The 17,615-nt window shown below is 53.6% G+C and overlaps 6 protein-coding genes across 6 annotated transcripts; 2 read left to right on the forward strand and 4 right to left on the reverse strand.

The window, feature by feature from the left end:
* Positions 1-398: 398 nt before the first annotated feature.
* On the forward strand, positions 399-873 carry B0T26DRAFT_746258 (RNA polymerase N/8 kDa subunit; the record flags this gene model as incomplete). Its single annotated transcript, XM_060444675.1, has 4 exons — positions 399-434; positions 491-549; positions 631-717; positions 813-873. 4 exons carry the CDS (start codon positions 399-401, stop codon positions 871-873), a joined length of 243 nt encoding a protein of 80 aa, XP_060303210.1.
* A 2,402-nt stretch (positions 874-3,275) lies between these two features.
* B0T26DRAFT_688151 (uncharacterized protein) lies at positions 3,276-3,770 on the reverse strand. Its single transcript, XM_060440963.1, has one exon. The coding sequence runs from the start codon at positions 3,686-3,688 to the stop codon at positions 3,368-3,370; it is 321 nt and encodes a 106-aa protein (XP_060303211.1). The 5' UTR covers positions 3,689-3,770; the 3' UTR covers positions 3,276-3,367.
* Positions 3,771-4,668: 898 nt separating this feature from the next.
* On the forward strand, positions 4,669-7,658 carry B0T26DRAFT_761457 (uncharacterized protein; the record flags this gene model as incomplete). The annotated part of the gene is made up of 9 exons (XM_060446400.1): positions 4,669-5,201; positions 5,267-5,468; positions 5,529-5,627; positions 5,689-5,787; positions 5,843-6,062; positions 6,096-6,477; positions 6,537-6,868; positions 6,914-6,988; positions 7,054-7,658. The coding sequence occupies exons 1-9, from the start codon at positions 5,080-5,082 to the stop codon at positions 7,656-7,658; spliced, it is 2,136 nt and encodes a 711-aa protein (XP_060303212.1). The 5' UTR covers positions 4,669-5,079.
* A 1,633-nt stretch (positions 7,659-9,291) lies between these two features.
* B0T26DRAFT_670647 (uncharacterized protein) lies at positions 9,292-11,279 on the reverse strand (the record flags this gene model as incomplete). Its single annotated transcript, XM_060439206.1, has 3 exons — positions 9,292-10,713; positions 10,960-11,017; positions 11,095-11,279. 3 exons carry the CDS (start codon positions 11,277-11,279, stop codon positions 9,292-9,294), a joined length of 1,665 nt encoding a protein of 554 aa, XP_060303213.1.
* Positions 11,280-12,893: 1,614 nt separating this feature from the next.
* On the reverse strand, positions 12,894-14,950 carry B0T26DRAFT_688156 (putative methyltransferase-domain-containing protein). The gene is made up of 3 exons (XM_060440964.1): positions 14,119-14,950; positions 13,538-13,995; positions 12,894-13,467 (listed from the first exon to the last, which is right to left on the reverse strand). The coding sequence occupies exons 1-3, from the start codon at positions 14,450-14,452 to the stop codon at positions 13,150-13,152; spliced, it is 1,110 nt and encodes a 369-aa protein (XP_060303214.1). The 5' UTR covers positions 14,453-14,950; the 3' UTR covers positions 12,894-13,149.
* An 807-nt stretch (positions 14,951-15,757) lies between these two features.
* On the reverse strand, positions 15,758-17,486 carry B0T26DRAFT_65786 (uncharacterized protein). The gene has a single exon (XM_060438818.1). It carries the CDS (start codon positions 17,068-17,070, stop codon positions 15,790-15,792), a length of 1,281 nt encoding a protein of 426 aa, XP_060303215.1. The 5' UTR covers positions 17,071-17,486; the 3' UTR covers positions 15,758-15,789.
* Positions 17,487-17,615: the final 129 nt, after the last annotated feature.

The following is a 17,615-nucleotide window of genomic DNA, read 5'->3' on the forward strand; positions in this document are numbered from 1 at the left end:
TAATCAAGAGAGACAAGGACTTTTCCTAGTGGTCGGCACAAGCCCAAAAAATCGACTCCTAAGCACCAAGGTTGGGATGGAAACCCCGTCTCTGCGGGTGTTCGTAGGAAGAAATTTTGGCGGAGACGGTCAGGAAAGTTACAGTGGGGTCGGTTGCTTATCGCCGATAAGAACCAGCCAATGGTCATACGTTGGGGACAAAGAAATTTGGAGACGGGAGGCTCTTTCAAACTTTTGACGGCGGCGGCGAGTTTCCGAAAGAAAATCAAATCCGATTTTCACCAATCAACAACACCATCGATCACTTATCACCATCTCCAACGCAACAACTAATAACGCGCCGCCCACGGACGCCTCGATACTTTTGCTAGTCTAGAAGCGCTCTTGTCACCGTCAAGATGATTATCCCCATCCGCTGCTTCTCTTGTGGCAAGGTAAGATGGCGCAGGAGACGGCCCGTGTCTGTGCCTTCGGCTAACCCGGTCCCCAGGTGACAGGCGACATCTGGGAGAAGTTCGTCAAACTTCTCGACAATGGGGTCACTGAGGGGTACGTGTACATCTTGCGCCCGGCGGGCTGGAGAGGGAGAAAGGGAAGTGGTTCACGAAACTGACCAGCAACGAACGACAGAGACGCGATGGACGACATTGGCTGCAAGCGGTACTGCTGCCGACGCATGGTCATGACACACGTCGATTTGATTGAGAAGCTCCTCAAGTGCGCAACCCCCGCCCCTCGCGTTTCGCCCTCATGCGTGTCCGTATGGGGGAGTCGTGGAGCTCTAATGTTGTACTAATCACATTGCCCTCTAGATACACGCCTGACGGCCGCAACCTGAAGAAGATCAACATCGCGCCGCCCGAGACGTCTTAGGGAAAAGAATTATACCATATATCCACAATTTGCATCTACAGGCTACGGCGTTCCGGAGAGACATTCTTTTTGGGTTGTCTCCCAGAGCAGCCGTGTCCCTTATTTTGGCTCATTGCCGAGTTTCGGGCTTATAGAATCCCTATGGCGTAGTATTGTACAAACCTCGGGTGGTTGGGTCTTCACCGTTGTTCCGGAGAGCGGGGAGCATTTCCGTGGATGCCACGTTCCAAGGTGAATGGAACCCAGCAAAGAAAATACCCGGTACACATGGTGTCAGAGTGTTGGGATCTGTTTCCAGTGTTGGTTCACGTCTCGTCCCCGCCAAAGTCAAGCGCCCCCACGCCGGGGGTCATGCCTCGCTGCGTTGTTGGCGCACTCTCCCACACGCAGGCTCATCGCGGACAAAGACGCAGTCGTAATCCGACCCTCTCGGGTTACACGGACTCTGCAATGTTAAAATTCCTGTCGTCTCGTAGCCGCGCTTGAGCCCCCGAGCAGAGAGATGCGGAAATTCGAAGAAGCAGAAGGCTCGCTAGACTGCTTGGATCCATCGTCCCATGCTCTCGCAGTGGAGGATTCGAGCGCATTTTAATGAGATTCTAGCGTGGCTGGGTGGCCTTCTTTTGGGTCTGTTGCCGCGCTCTCGCAGGAGGAATTAGCGCGACTAGCGCAAAGGGTCAAAACGTTTATTACGTGGCTCCACCTGCTGCGCGAGTGTGCGGCTAAGAGAGAAAAAGGGACTCGGCGTGGGAAGCTGGAGATGGGACTTTTTATTGAAAAGGACCCAGCGTAAGTGCCCGCTTATTGGTGTGGATGTGCAGACAAACGCGCTTCCGGAGTTTCTGTTCGTAAAGCTGAATGTAACACAAACAACCTCCCCACCAGCCGGCTGCATCGGGTTGTTCCCGACCGGCAGACAGGTTCAAACACATGACCAGCTTTCCTTTCTTTTTTCCTTTTTTTTTTTTGCTATGCCCTCTGCCTTTCATGCCCACCCCCCTACTTAACTATCAGAACACTACGGAAGACAGAAAGGACGCACATAATGGTAATTAACAACTCCTTGTGCTGATTTTCTTGCAATACTCTGTACTATGGCTCTGTCCGCACAATGGCTCTACTGGCTATTGCAAGGATACAGATAAATGACAAAAAGTGCTTAAATGAAACAAAAAAGGAGACCACCAAGTAGGTGACTGTGTTCCGGAATCCGCTGTATTCAATTGACTTTGCCTGACTCTCCCCACACGTCTTGAACCACTCGTCCACGAAAAACTGGACGATCAGTTTCGTCCTTTATTTTGAAGACACGGGCAGCAGGCGGGTTAGCATGTGGCGCGAGTGGGGTCACGGCATCAGGCTACACTAGCGCTCAATAAAGCACGGGACCAGATTGTCGGGAATGTGTTGTTTGACAAAGCAAACGCCACAACTCACAGACAAGGCAACGGGGTTGGACAGACGGCGGAGACGCACCGCATTTGCAGCTCGCCCGCAGCTCTTGAAAGGCATCGGACTGCGGCCTTTCTGCTCATACTATGCACCATGACTTGTCATTTTGTCAGCATCAAAAGAAGCCAGACGCGAATGCAGACAGCCCAGCCCAGCCATCGACGATTCGCCAGGAGGCCGCTCTTTGCGTAGTGACACTGTGTAAACTGTAGGATGAATGTTTCAGCATGAAAACATTCGTGGTCCACCGCCTCCTGACTCCCTGCGGTAACCAGCGAACGATATGCCTGTTAATTTGTGTGTGTAGCCGTGCCGCCCGAATATCTCGACTCACTTGACACACCGATGCACCAACGAAGCCTGCCGTGGAATGAAACTCAGTCGGGTCTAGTGTAGACACGTGATACAGATGGTTGAATGCAAAGACGCCAATGGCCCCCAAAACCTCAATGTCTCAGAAAGTTAACACTACCCAGGATACTACCCAGGATAATCAAGACGGGCACTGCCGAAAGACTGTTGCCTCAACCGAGAAGGAAAATGTTCAAATGCTGGCCTTTCCCTGCGCTCCAAGGTGCATCATTGGCTCTCAGCAGGTGTGGCAGTTCTTGATCAGGGCATGCGTCCACTGGGCTGGGAACGAATCGTATAGGGGCAGCCCATTGGACACATTCGCCGTCTGGGTGCCCCTCCTTTCCCAACTTCCCCGAGCCGGTAGCTCGAGCCTCGACCAGAGCAGGGGGGTTGGTTGCGTTCGGGAGCCTGGGCACGCACTGGGGCACTGAGGCAGAGGGTGGATGAGTGACTTGCTCACAAGCGGCCCACACCACTCGCACCCACCCACCCTGCGCGATGTCTTAAGCGCCCGGGGCTGTCGCCTTCAACGCCTTCATATGCAGTCCCTCGGGAGAGGCGGGGCTTGACTGGCTTGGCCCCCCTGGTCCCCCCCCTTTTTACTGGCTAGCTGCAGTCGAGATGTGAGTGCGAGGGAAGAGAAAAAAAGACTTGCATCGATTTTCTCTTTCTTGTTTTGGCTCATGGGTCAACAGCTTTCCATGCCCAACAACATCGCACCTGTGGAAAGAGTGAAGGCTAAAGTGGTTACATAGAAGTACTGGACAGCGCGCGTCTGTCGTCGATAGGTCAGGTAGCCGTGGCGGCAGAAAGTGTCGCAGTTATATTCGCTTTGTCGTTGCACTGTTCTCGAAGCCCGCGCCGACAGCACACTGAGAGCGCGCCACTTGTGAAGTAGGCAGGTTACAAGGTGCTCCGCACTGAGCTGTAGTTCTAATTTCATCCAGACGTTCACGCCGAGCAAGCTAGCAATGGGACAGAACCCCAGCAGGTGCACTACGGAGTACATGTGCAGAGTTGAGTTGCCTTGCCTATACGTGGATGTAAGTTCGAATACGGAGTGCCATATCTACCGCCTGCCTTACCTTCCATCCGTGCCTTGGTCAATTTCAAACTGTGAGGTGACTTAGTTTTATACTGCGCCAACACTCTCAAGGCCCTAGTCAGACCCCGAGATCAAAGTCGCAAGAGGATTTCTACCACATAAACTGGCCGTCTATTGTGTAGAAAGTCAGGCCTCGTCCATCTCCTCTCCAAAGGAATACATTCGCTGCAACCTGGCAGTGGCACTCGAGGTAAAATAATGTATCGTCTTACCAGTAAGGAATGGAGTGGGTGGAGGTGTGTGTGGTTGGTGCTCCCTCCCGTCTAGGTTTAGTTTGGCAATGGAAGGACGCCTGGATGCCTGAGAAACGTGGGGACAAGCTCCCGGTGCGCGACGACCCAGCACCAACTCGAGCTTTGACTCGACTCGAGCTAGCGGTAGAGGTGGGGCGTCTCCCATCCGTTTGGCTGCACTGTCCTAAATAAGCGCAGCGGCGTTGATCTCCTTCCCCCCCTTTGGGCCCCCTTGGGCAAATCGCTGCTGGTCCTCGACTCCACCGTTTGCACCACGCACAGCACCGCTGGCAAACCAGGTCATCGCAATTCCGCCCAGCCAGAGCCGTCCATGCTGGCTGCCACCCTATCCCGTGAAGCTGTTTGTCGACCGACGACAAGCCCATTCGGTTCGGCCCTGTCGCATTTGAATTTTTATCCCCTCCCCACGCAACGCAGCGCAGCTACGGACAACCTAGTTCTAAAGACAGTGACGGCTGACGACGGGGCGCTAGCTCATCAATTCGCCGTCTCGTCTCATCTGTCGCCAAGTCATACTACCGGCTGAAAGAAGGCGAACCTCGAGCTGCACACCACACCGATCCGCCGTGTGGCAGCAGCAGAACGAACTCGGCTGCCCGCCTCTTCTTGTTACTCAGCTTCGGCTTGAAGGTGTTTTGCCCGCCGGCCTGCTATTATTGCGGATATTGATGCTGCTGCTGCTCCTTCGCCCCAAAGCTTCGAGCTCCGCTTTAGACGCCGAGGCAGAGCTGCATCTCGATCCTGCGCGCCTCTCGACTCGTCGGCTGGGACTAACAACCGCGTCCCCGCAAGGGTAGCTCTCGCCTTCACAAGCGCAGCTATACCTACTTACTATACTGTGCTGTCTGCTGCTGCTGCTGCTGTCTTGTCCTCGACCCTCGCGAGGACCTAGCTTATGTGCATCGTTGCTCCCGCTATCGTGGTTGTCTCTCGCGCGGGGCGGTCTTTTCGTCCCTATCCTTTCTACATCCTGGCCCACAGATCGGGCTTCCAGCTCCCGGCCTCGGCTTGTGACCGCGTGTCCATCCAGAATCCCCAATCATGGCTCTCGAGGCACCCTTGAGGACCTCGACGGGAAGCATCACCTCCACCTACTCCCCACACGCCGATATGTCGCTCGCATCGGGTCCCGAGTCCCCTGCTCTTTCATCTCAATATATGGCGTATGGTTCCTTCCCGCCTAACCCAAATAGGTGATCCCAGCCGTTGACATTTTACTTTTGTGTAGCTCCTCTTCCGGTCCAGACTCTCAGTCCCTCCGCCCGAATTCCTTTTCCCGGCCTGGCTCGAATCATCTCATGAGCCCAAGCAGTGACATAGTCGGCCCCTCTCCAGTGACGTCAAACGGGACCGAGACAACAGAAATCGAGGACGAGATTGCCGAAGGGCATACCGACGAAGGGAGGGGCCCTGCACATGGACATCCTTCGGTCCGTTGATATCCTCCCACCCAACTATAATCGGCATACAGATTGCTGACATGTCACCAGCTTATGATGCTACGGACAAACCTTCCGGACCATATAAGGAAGTCTGTAGGCGAAGAGATCGTCTCGGTAATACACGCACCTCAGAGCTTCCAGAACTGGGTATGCACAGTTCTGTCTCGAAGTCTACCGGTTGTGCTTTTTGACTGACATGCTACGGCAGAAATCGAGCGACTCAATATCTAGATCGAGCCTCTCCAATTCGGTTACTGGCATGAGTGCGGAGGGCACCATTAGTCCTCCGCTGAGTGAGCATTCAACAGTGCGTAGACTTCTATCCCAATTGTATTAACATCACTCTCGCTAATACCCCACAGGTCAAGTCCCCTCCTCCAACCCATATTCCGCCCAGCCATTTTCTGCCCATGGTCAACACCAAGGTGAAGCCAGTGCCTTTCGGCCTGGATACCGCAACTCCGCAGGCTCAGAAATTGGAAGATGTCTTCGCCAACGAGCCCTCCAAACTCAGGTCCAGTACTGCGAGCAGTCTTGAGTGTATGAAACCACAATCCTCGGCCAACGAGCTCACATACTTACGTGAGCTTATAGTGATACCGGAGAGCATGGAAGCCGACGCCGATGAGGAGTACGAGGACGCGGACGAATTTAGCACGACATCGGCGAGGGCCGAAGACAGCGAAGTGAAGGCATTGAGGGCCGCTCTAGAAGAATGCTGGACTCTGTGCAACACACTTGCAAACCTCAGCTCGATCCACCGGGAACGCGTCTTCAACAGCTCGGGAACTCCGGATGCTCACGAGAAGGCGTGGAAGTGCTGCTGGAAGCTCTGCAAGCGCCTCTATACTAGCCGCGACGATCTCCACGAGTCGTACAATGTCCGGACAAACCTCGACCTTTGCCGCGATTTTTGCCAAGCGTTATTCGATGTGCGACAGAGGAAAGAAGAGGTGGCTGACTCTATACTACGAGTCAGCTTTGAACTAAACAACCAGTATGTTATATCCCGTCTCTGCAAGTGCTAAACCCCTCAAGTCTCACAATATTCTGCAGCTTGTATAGCGCCCAAGACAGCCGCAATCTCCCCGAGGCGTTCAGAGAACGAACGTTGGATTTTTATATTACTCTATGTCACCGCCTAATGAAGCAGCGAAATGAACTGGCCGAGGAGACGGACTCGCTGCTGCGAGCCTGTTGGTCATTGGCAGAAATGCTTTTCAGTCTGCGGCAGAACCGACGAGACAACAAGGCACCCGACGAGGAGTTGCTTGGATCGGCAGTCCAGGCGTGCTGGGAGCTTTGCGACATATTCCGGGAGGGCTGGACACAGATCCGACCCGACCGAGGCACCCCGCGGCCAAGTCAAGTCAACTTTTTCTCCTCTGGTCTGGGGTCTAGCGGGTCGTTTGGCCACCCGAACATGTCGGGAGGGCATCCGTCCGACATTGCCCGCTCAGGCGCTGGAAGTCGCGCATCGCTGCACTCGAAGCGCGAGAGCCTTCGCAGTCTTACCGACCCCCGGGAGAAAGACCTCGGCCCCACGCCGTTGTCCCCGAGACACCCGTCACAGAGTTCGAGGACACGCCTATATCGCCCGATGCAAGTCCCCAGATGCCCAACATAATAGTTCTAGGTACCTCGCTCGACTCTCGAAGTGACCGTGGGGGTGAGCGGGGTCGATGGTCCAGCAATGCATCCAACCTTTCTGGCTACAGTCAGAATAGCCAACAAAGTCATCATACTTCTAGCACAGCCACAACAGCGACTGCTTCCATTGAGGATTTGAATGTCACACGCATCAAGACGCTCATAGTCAAGGCTGCAATGAACATCGGCTTCAGTCGAGATGCCGCAGCAGCTGATACTCTTGGTGGTGCATCGTCGCTACAAGCCTTCGTTAAGAGCTTACCGACAGGATCGTTTGGCTCCCTACCAAGTCATGCCACTCTCCTACAGAGCTACAAGAACTTGGTGCTAGCCGACGCAACCTTCCGCGCCTCAGCCAGCCTACCCACCAGGGGAAAACGTGTGAACGCCCTCGATATCGCTAAGAGTGTCAACTGGATGATGATACGGTCTTCCCAATATAGTTTTCTGAGGGATTTATTCAAGCTTGTGTTCGGCTTCCAGCTCGACGATGCCGAGACGAGGAAAAGTGTTTCAATCGCCATTTAACCTGGGCCGCTTGTGTCGATATGACGGATCGAGCCGTCTGTCTTCTATTTGCATTATCCCCACCTTAAACTCCCACTCAAGCGAACGCGGTGGAGGTCATAGACCTCACACAAGGGTCCGACCTAGCAAGCACTGTGTCTCGGCATATATATTTTTCTTTTGTTTTTATCCCCCCGTTTCCAAGTCATGTGAGACGATTGATCCCACGACCGCGACAACCACAACAAACAATAAGCCAGATTTCTGTCTCATCTTTGCCTTTCATTTGTTGAGCTTGTTTCTAGATACCCTTTCTGGATTTTGATTTTTTTTCAAGTTTGGTCATTTCTCTTTACATCCCTATATTATCGTTGTTGTAGGTTGTCGCGGCTGTCGTCGCTGTTGGCATTGCTCTTCCATCGTCGTCCTCCTTTTTTAACGTGGCGCTGGTGGTTACACGGGTCGGGGGGGCAATTAAAGGTCTGGAAAGGAAAGGAAAGGAGATACAGGCGATGTGGGTGTACCTTTCTTTTTGTTGCCTTTCTAGTCTTGTGCCCCTTTTTTTTCTTCTTTTTCTCTTTTTGGACTCTTAAAAAAACTAAGACATTTTATTTATTTTATCTATTTCAACTATTTATTTACCTTATTCAACAAATGGGGCCAGAGAGTCAACTGGGAACAACAGGACGGAAAGTTAAGAGGTATGCAACAAAGACAGACGGGGGCGGCTATGGGGTGGGTGGTTTCTGAGGGTGTCCGGGGTGTGTTAAGGGGGTGTTAAGGGGTGAGCGTGCATATGAGAATTGTCTTTTGTTTCCTCTCTTGCTGTTGTCGGTCTTGTCTTTGTCAGATACCTAACCTACGCAAATACACACAACCCTATATCTATCTATATCTGCTTTCTATATCTACGACCATGACTACATTCCCATCTCAACAACTATCAACTAATAGTTGAAGGAATGTATGCTAGATAGGCGATGCAGCGTGGGGGGGTAGGGACCAGTAAACGGTGACTATACCGTAGCTACAACAAACCACCAATCTAGTCATGTTCCTTGTTTTCACCAAATCTGTGTGTTAATCACAAATGTGTTGTGGTTCCTATTGTATCTTGTGTGCTAATATTAATACGCGGTGCCTGCTGTTGGTAGATAGATCAACTGGCGCTGTCACTATAGAAAGTTTGCGTACTATCTATGTTATTTATCCATCCATCATCATCCATCGCTAACTGTTAATGGTTTGTGGGTAAAAAGGGATGAAGTCTCCCCAGAAGAGAGAGATATAGGCCACCAGGCCTTGAGAAGAGAAAAGGAAATAAAGAAGTCGCCAACTCGTTCGTTCTTGTGCTCTCGTGTCCATGTCGTTCGTGTGTTGTCGTATATGGCCCTAATATACAATCCTCAGCCTACTTCCTCTCGGATTTGTTTCCTCTTGGCGAGTCCAAGAGCGGTAGCGTCTATAAGAGGCCAAGAGTCTTGCTCTTCTCCTCTGCCAGCTCTAATACCGGGGAGGGGGGCTGGTATATATCTCCGTTCACTTTCCCGTTGTGTGATCTGATCTTACATGCGATAGATGTACACCAGGAATTAGATTCTCTGGATCCGATTGCGTGCCGTTCTTGGGTACACGACTTGCGAAACCCTTTGTTTCACTTGGTCAGCGCGGATAAGACAGCAAACTCGGGGCTGGTCGCGTTTGCGTCCGCGTTGTGATTCAGGTCTGTCTCTGCTTCTACTGTGGGAGTATTCATCATGTGCCCGTTGAACCAGACGTTCGCGGCCGAAGCGTCCTGGCCTGGCTTGCTGGGGTCGGATATGGCACCATGCTCGTCAAGTCCTGCCATTGCGTTGGCGGCGTGGGCGAGTTGGTTATAGGTTTTGGAATCACCAGCGCCATCTCCCATGTGAGGAGTCTTTGCAGTGCTGCTGCGATTCGGACTCGCTTCCTCGTTCGCGTCGGCCACCAGGTCTAGCTCTAAATCGTCATTCAAGTTGGTCTGAAACAGGTGGTCAAAGTCAATGTCGTTGCCACCGAGGGGGAAGTTCAAAGCCTCTGGAGGGAGTTGATGAGTGAGAGCTTTAAACTGCTGCTCATTTTGGGTTACATCAGCCGCCCAGCGAAGAATCTGCGAGTCTAGATCCCGTGATTGTAGGGTATGGGCTTGAGACAGAGCCAGAGGCAGAGCGAGAGGCGCTAAGGGTGGTGTCCTTGCCATCGTCGAGGCCATAGGATGTGGCATGGGCTGTGTCATAGACTGTGTCATAGACTGTGTCATAGACTGTGGCATGGGCTGTGGCATGGGCTGTGGCATACTAGGGGCCATGGGCGGTGGCATAGGTGGCGGCATAGACAGTGGCATAGGCGAGAATTGGTTGGCCTGGCTCCCCATAGAGATCCCAACAGTGGTGTGTTGGTAAGGTGTGGTAGGCGCAAACATGCTAGGGACTTGTACAGGATGCGGGTACTGCGGCGGCATGGCCGTCCTCCTCCGAACATTCAGTGCCATATCCCCGAGCGACACCATGGGCCAGGCGGGCAGCTGTGCCTTTTGTCTCGCGGTGTTGAAATTGTGCGAGCTGTCGATGGTTGCATTCCCCTTGGTAGACACGTCATGCATCGCAACCGAACGCATGTACATGTGCGTTCGCATCCAATGGGCAATGCTTTTGAAGTGAACACCGCCGTCCCAGTCATGCCGGTGAGCTAGTCGTATAGGACATTCGTCATGTTGTGTGGAGTACCACACTCCATGTTGGTCGGCGGAGTCGGCTTTCGAGGGGGTGCATCCAGGTGCGTAGGGGAATGGTACTCTCCGGGCCCCAGCATATATGTCCGGGTTGACGGCCACCATGGCGATTGATGGTTTATTTTCGGGCACCGGCAACATTATGCCAAACTGGTTCCCAGGCTGCAACGGTGTCTTGGTATTGCCGTCTATGTTCCGCTTCAATCCAGACGAGGGGACTTGGGCAGGCTGGAAGGCAGGGCCACGGGTGTCCCTGTTTTTCTGCCGCAGGATGGGGTACATATTGATGTTGATAGGTGAGCCAAGGCCTCGTTGGGGTGGCACCTGTTGGGGTAGTGCCTGTGTGGAAAGCCCATTTTTTGCTGCTTTTCTTCGCTGGCTCTTCCAATGACTCTGAGGCGATGTTGGCACGGGGGCTCCTTGGCTCTGCACCTTCACACCATGGTGCGGCGCTGGCTTTAGACCAGCCGGGGACATAGTGTTCTTCTCAGCACGTTGGCTGGGTACAGATGGCTGCGGTCTGGGTTGGTTGGACTGAGCTGAGGTGGCTGCTGCTGCTGTCACCCTGACCTTCTGAGGAGGTTCTTCGGACATGGGGAATTCCTTGTCTTGGTCCTGGTCCCAGTCGCTGGCAATTGGCGTCAGCACGATGAAGGTGGAATGTAGAAGGGGGTCGGTGTGAGCGAGGTGTGGTGTAACACATACGTAAAGTTAGGGTGTCTCTTGTAAGCGCCCTTGATATACTTGACTTGCTTGCTACTAAAGACGGCAGGGTCAACGTTAAAATTTTCACAGAACTGGTGCGCGAGGTCCGCCTGGCGTGTTGATTCGGTACGGGCCAGAATAAAGGCTATCTGCTCGTCCGAGTACTTGCGTACCCCGCCCGCCATGTGTATAGCCACCACGTCGGTATAGATATTTGATCAGCAAGGAGCTGACTGCCTTCTCTGAGGGGGCGGCTGGGCTCTTATGGTCGTGTGTCGGACCGGGTGAAGGGGGCAGGTGACGTCGATCCCAAGTCGACGGCAGTATAACAATAGAAGCCGTGAGAGACAATGGGTGGTGATGCCAGTCTGAGACAGGGGTAAGCGATGCGCGGGTGAGTGATGACTAGCTGGTGTTGGGGTTCATCACTCGGGGCCACCATTCGGGAGTTGGATGAATGGAATCTGAGGCTCCAAAGTGACATGATCGGCCAGGCACACGTTCTCAATCCATTTTTGTCCGTCCAGACCTAGACCGAGTACAATAGGTAGATAGATAAGACAAGGCGGGTAGTGAGGCGCGCCCAGGATTGGGACTTGCTAGGACAGGCGCTACTCCGTAAAGGCAGACAGTCGGACAATAGAAGCGCTTCCCCGACCGTCGCCACATGCGTTGGGGTTGATAGAGGACAATGGGAGACAGAGACAGACAGGTGACGTCGGGCAGGCAGGGCAGGCGAGGCAGGATGATGGGATGAGGGATGCTGTAAGGAGCTTTGGTAACTGGCGCTGCCGCTGTGGGAGGGCGGGCGAGTGGAATACCTGTTGACGTGATAGTGTGAAGGGCAGGGCAAGACAGGGCAAGGCAGGCGACGCGTCGGCCGGCGATCTCTCCATCAATGTACCCCGAGATATGGAGATGCATAAGACGAACACTATACTTACCTTAAGGTAGCTTGGCATGCTAGGTCCTGCCGAGCGTAGGGCTAGCTAAGGCTAGCCAGATCCGTGGAGGCTCTTGAGATGCCGGATGAGTCGAGTTGCTTTCAGCCGCCTCTAATTTCTCTGCAGAACCACGCGGGCGGGGCTGGGACAAGCAAGAACAGCCCCAAGTCGGACCCGAATGTTGGGATGACCAATGATGAAATTCACTGGCAGCGGCGGCTCCAGGTTCCAGGCCAGTACCTGGTGCATCCTGCCTCCTACCTCCTACCTCCTACCTCCTACCTCCTACCTCCTGCCTCCTGCCTGAGGTTGGTCTTGCCTCGCCCCTGCCTGTTCAAGTAACAGACCGCCCACATTTACGGCGGCAGAGGAGCAACGAAACTTCCACACAAGGAAAGATCTAATCTGCCCCTTCACGTTCTGTACCCACCTTCTTCACTTAAGCACTCACTCAACCGGGCCCAGGAAGGACCACCGCCAATCCAGTGTCTTTGGATGATTCTGGCGTCGTACCATCTATACATTCAATGCCTACCGCCAGCGACAGTCTACCTAGGCAAGGCGCCTTAAGGTAGTTCGTTAATTACTACCCAACTCGGGGCTCGGTCTGCCTTGGTAGTAGCTGATTCCTGTCGACAAAGTACCCGAGCCGACCCCTGCCTTTCTGATATCGATCAAGGAACTCACCGACATTACATGATTCCAGCCTCCTCTGCTCCCACTAGCTTAAACTGGGCACTGCCGTCTGGACTTGCGCCGTAGATGACGCTGGCACCGACTACACGTCAAGGCGGGAAAGAAGCACCCAAAGGCGAGGGCATTCGAGCAAAGCACAACCACCAAGAACCCTTGAAGTCTTTGCAGCACTATCTCCGGAGCTGCAGACGGACTTTCTGATTAGGTCTAATGTCTATTCTATCCCTCTATCCATGGCTCCCCTGAACCCCTTTTCGGGTCGTCTACTCGTCTATCCATGTTCTAAGCTGAAGGTCTAGGTCTAGGTCTAGGTCTAGTCTAGTCGCTTGCTCATCCCACGTTCCCATCAGGCCGAAATCTTCACCCGTAGCCTTCGGTTCTAAGCGAATAAAGCAACGAAAGCCGATGCCCCTATTTACGATGAACAAGCTGTATTCTGCTGGCGCTTGAAAACCCCCCACCAGAAGCCGACATTTGCAGCTTCGTCATCATCGCCGCGGGTTTCCCAGTCGTCCTGCCCTGGGACCAAACACTCGCTAATACAAACCAATGGGTTGGTTTGTCGCGCCATTTCCTCTCTCAGGGCACCAGTCAGGCCCTTTGTGATCTCGTCCCTCTGAGGAACCATGACAAGGGCCCTGGAATCTGGGCCGAGGCCAAGCTGTCCGTCAATGGCGCCGGCCAGAAGAGCGGGATGATTGTCGTCGTACAACGGATCAGCAACAAGGATGAGCTAATGACAGTTGTTAGCGCGCGGCCAAGCGCGTCGGCTCTTGGGATAGCCAAGCAAATAGCTCTCTAACCTGGAAGCGGTTCCCTGCTGTAAACTGGGGGTCTGTTTCTTCCTCTTCGTTGCTGCCCCAAGTCAAAGCAGCGGCATCAACGTGCCCGCCACGCTCTTCAACCGTCGCGAGGTTGAGGCCGGCGTTGTGGGCAAGGTTAGGCATGATGGCGGGAAGATCCGTGAGGAAGACATGGGTCTTCCAAATGCAAGCCGCGGCAAGTCCTAGAAGACCGGTGCCGGACCCAAGCTCAAGGATTTCGGAGGGTTTGGTCTTCCCACCAGTGCCACCATCTGTCGGGAAGAGATGCGCTAGGGGCCCGGCCGCAAACTTGTGGAGGAGCTGAGCGAGGACATATGAGGAGCCCCATGTCTTCAGCCCCAAAGAGTCTCCCGTAATGGACGGCTCTCTTATCGCTAAGTCGAACGCGCCATATTCTCTGTCCTTGAAGGGCCAGCAACGAGTGATGTCTCCCATGGCTAATAGCATAAGGAAAAGAGCACATGCCGTCGTTAGCTAGAGCCCCACGACTGGGAAAAGAATCTAGATCCAGCCCCTATTCAAGCAGGCATTTTTATGGATGCTCCAAAATCAACACGTACCAGTCCGGCCGCATCGCTCGGCCAAGCGCTTGCTTGCCTCGCTCCAAACCTCCTCGCGCTCGTCGTCGCTCTCAAGCCATGCTAGGCCGCTTGACACGATGGCGGACAAGAAGGAGACAATCTCGCGGCGGTCGTGTGCCGCCGACGCCTGCTGCTCTTCCTCCCTCTGGCGGATAATTTCTGCACGCGGCATGTCCAAGTTCCAGACAGGCAGCTCTTGCCGCAGGCCTTGCAGGCATTTGAAGAGCTCTTGAAGGGCAGGCTTCTGCCAGAGGTGGGGCAGCTCGAGTTCGTCCTGCTGCGCCCAAGGCGGCGACACTGGGGCGCCTTTCATGGCCGACAGACCCTCCGTATGTCTCTCTCGTCTTCAGTGACGGGGTAGATGCCAGTTATTTAGCAAAGGGAAATCGTAGTCAGTCAGACAAACGATAGGAAAACGAGGACGTGGAAAGGAGAGAAAAAAGAGAGAGAAAACGAGAAATAACAGAGCAACGTGGTAAACAGCAAAGGGAGCCTGCTGCCAGTGTTGACACTTTTTGCCTGCTAATAATCAGTTGACTCCTTGGATACCCGGAACATTTTTTTTTGGCCGATATGATTCTTTTTTATTTTCTCAAGATAACTGCCAGCACGACGTTATCGCCGCTAACAAGGCGGTCTGGCCCTCGTCTCGCCGTCTCTCTCCCGCTGGCTGCGGCGGGCAGCTGAGACCCACCAACTAGGAAATAACAGTTAGTCAGTCATCAGTTTGGGAAAAAAATTCTGGCACTACGGAAATTCTGGTTTCGATTGGTATGTGGGGGGTCACTCACCCCCGGCCAGCCCCAACAAGAGGCGTTGCGGCGGGGGCGCCGTTGGTGTGCGGGGTGGTGTGGGGCTCTGGTTGGCTGGCTGCTCGGCAAGAGCTCACATCTACGGCGGGCTGGAAGAACTATTATGGGGCTGCTTCAGCCTCACCTTTGGATAACGCGACTGTGGCTTGCGACTGACTTCATGGTTTGCCTTGACTTTTTTTTTTTTTTTTTTTTGGAAAATTAATTTTGGATTGGTGCCTTTTATTCTTTTGTTTTATTGAGCGATACAGAATTCTGTTTTATGTTCTTATTTCCTTATATTTTAAAAACCGTTAGAGCGGGTAATTATCTTACTTCTAAAGAGTAGACATAGATACCAGCCAGCCTGTTCAGGTAAGGGACGAAAAACTTGAGCGTTGAAAGTATGGTAACTGTTCGTGGTACTCAAACTACGCAGGGATCCTACAGGTCGAAGGGTTGGTAGATCTACTGGGGGTAATCTTGTGTCTATCCCCCCTCTCTCTCTCTCTGCGGAACTAAGGTAGGTTCTGCGTGCGACCGGGGTTTTTGTGTGTGTGTGTGAGAGGTCCGCGCGCCGCACGTGCCTACTTGCACGTGCGTACTCGCGCGATCTCTGCTTCCTCCCTGTTAGTGTGCGGTCACCAGTATCGCTATTCCAACAGTAACACTACCTAGCTTAATCGCGCCTTCCTCGTGGTGTCCAAGATATAACTCCAGCTCCTCAAGTTGTCTTCTATCCATTTCCCCTTTTCTTTTCTTTTTTATTTTTCTATCCCAAAAGAAATTCACTTAAAACTGTGAACCAAGCAATCGTCAACCTCCCCCTATCTCATTTCCCAGTCGAATTAACCCCCAACTATCTGACCTCATAGCTAATTGTCATTGTTCTGCCAAGACGAATCCCCGTCTTGGCTGTCGTTATCATTTCCATCGCTGTTTTCGTTTTCCTGCCCAGCCTCGTCCCCATCCGCGTTATCCTGATTGTTGTTGCTATTGCTCCGAGACCCCTCGGAGCCGCCTTTCGCCTTTGCCTTGCCCTTACCCTTGGAACTGGCACCGGAACCGGAACCGGTGTTGGAGTTCTCTTGGCCGTGGCCCTGTTGGTTGCCGGCATCTTCGCCATCTGCTTGGTCGCACGCACAGAGCAAGTCAGCAAGCCATCTAGTGAGCAGACAAGAGTGAGAGAAAAACCACTCGGAGGAAGGCAAAATAAATAGTCAAGAGCCGACGACTCACAGATCCACGGGTGCTTCTTCCAGTCAAGCAACGCCCTGGCCTCCTCCAACTCGCCCACGAGGTACTTGCAGGCGAGCCACTCGTTTGCTGCCTTGCTCGCCAGCTCGACGATGCCTTCGCAGTAGACGAGCGCCTTCCGGCCGGTGCGTACCTGCGCCATGATCGTCTGCCGGTTGCGGCTGCCCCCGATGCGGCTCGCCATCACGACGCTCTCGCCCCGGTGCACGGCCTCTTCCACGCAGGCGCGGCACTTTCTAACCCGCGCCACCACGCCCTCGAACCTCTCGCGCTGGTGGTGCTGCTGCTGATCCTCGTCGCCGTCGCCGCTGCGCCGCTCGTGTTGTTGTTGCTGCTGCACCTTGTTCTGCCAAATGATGTCGAGCGTCGTCTCGTCCGCCCACGCCCGCAGTAGCTCCGTCTGCGCTCGGAACCCCTGCACGAACCCCTGGTACATGCGCAGCGAGCTAGCCAGCTCTTGGCTGAGGTTGCGCAGTGCCACGTCGATGCCCGGGTCCTGATTGTGGTGATGGTTGCTGCTGTTGATGTTGTTATTGTTGCCATGGGGTTTAGGTGTCGGCACCGTGCCCTTGCGCTGCTTCGCGGCCGCCTTCTTATTGCCGCCACCACTTCTACTTCCACCATTACCACTACCACTACCACTGCCGCTACCGCCGACTTCTTCGGTAATGCTGCTTTTCGACCCGGACGAGACGCTGCGGCGCTCTTCGCCGCCGGGGCCGGGAGGCCTTAGGTGCGGCAGAATGGCCCGACCATGGCGGCCCTTCTTGTGGTAGCCGACGTCAGAGGGGTTCCAATACTCGTGCTCCATCTGGCGAGTCTCGCGCGCGTAGGGCGCGTAGCTGGTGGACTGCAGGGGGATACCGGCTGCCCGGTAATCCATCTTGAAAGTGGCTGGCTAGCACAAGCCGGATTATTAAACGGTCTGTCTGCTGCCCAGCCAGTCGGTGGCGCGCGAGATGCCGGTAATCTCCGAAGAAGGAGAAAGAAGAACAGACAGACAGACACTGGTGAAAGATATATAATACTCCTCAGCCTGGAGAACAAACAGGTTTGGATATGCACTTAATCTATCTGCTGAAAGACATGTTTGGTTAAGTAAGTAGGTACGAATCACTTTTCAAGGTTTCCCTTCCCTGTGCCAAACTATGAGCAGTTTGAAGAGCCCAAATATTTACCCGGTAGATAACTTCTTTCATCGTGCACTCTGGCAACTTTGCAACATATATTTCTTTCCTTTATTCTCTTTTTCATGTTGACATCTTCTAGCCGTCACTTCCGCGAGGCGCAAAAAAAAGAGATGCACTTCAAAGCCTTGTAAGCACCGGCGGGTGACAGCACATTATCACTTCCCATGCATGTCAAAGAGACTAAACATCACGCATCACATGAGCAGGGAAGAACCACAACGATCAGTTCAGAGTAGTT

The sequence above is a fragment of the Lasiosphaeria miniovina genome (assembly GCF_030549165.1).
Source record: "Lasiosphaeria miniovina strain SMH2392-1A chromosome Unknown B0T26scaffold_1, whole genome shotgun sequence".
NCBI lineage: Eukaryota > Fungi > Ascomycota > Sordariomycetes > Sordariales > Lasiosphaeriaceae > Lasiosphaeria > Lasiosphaeria miniovina.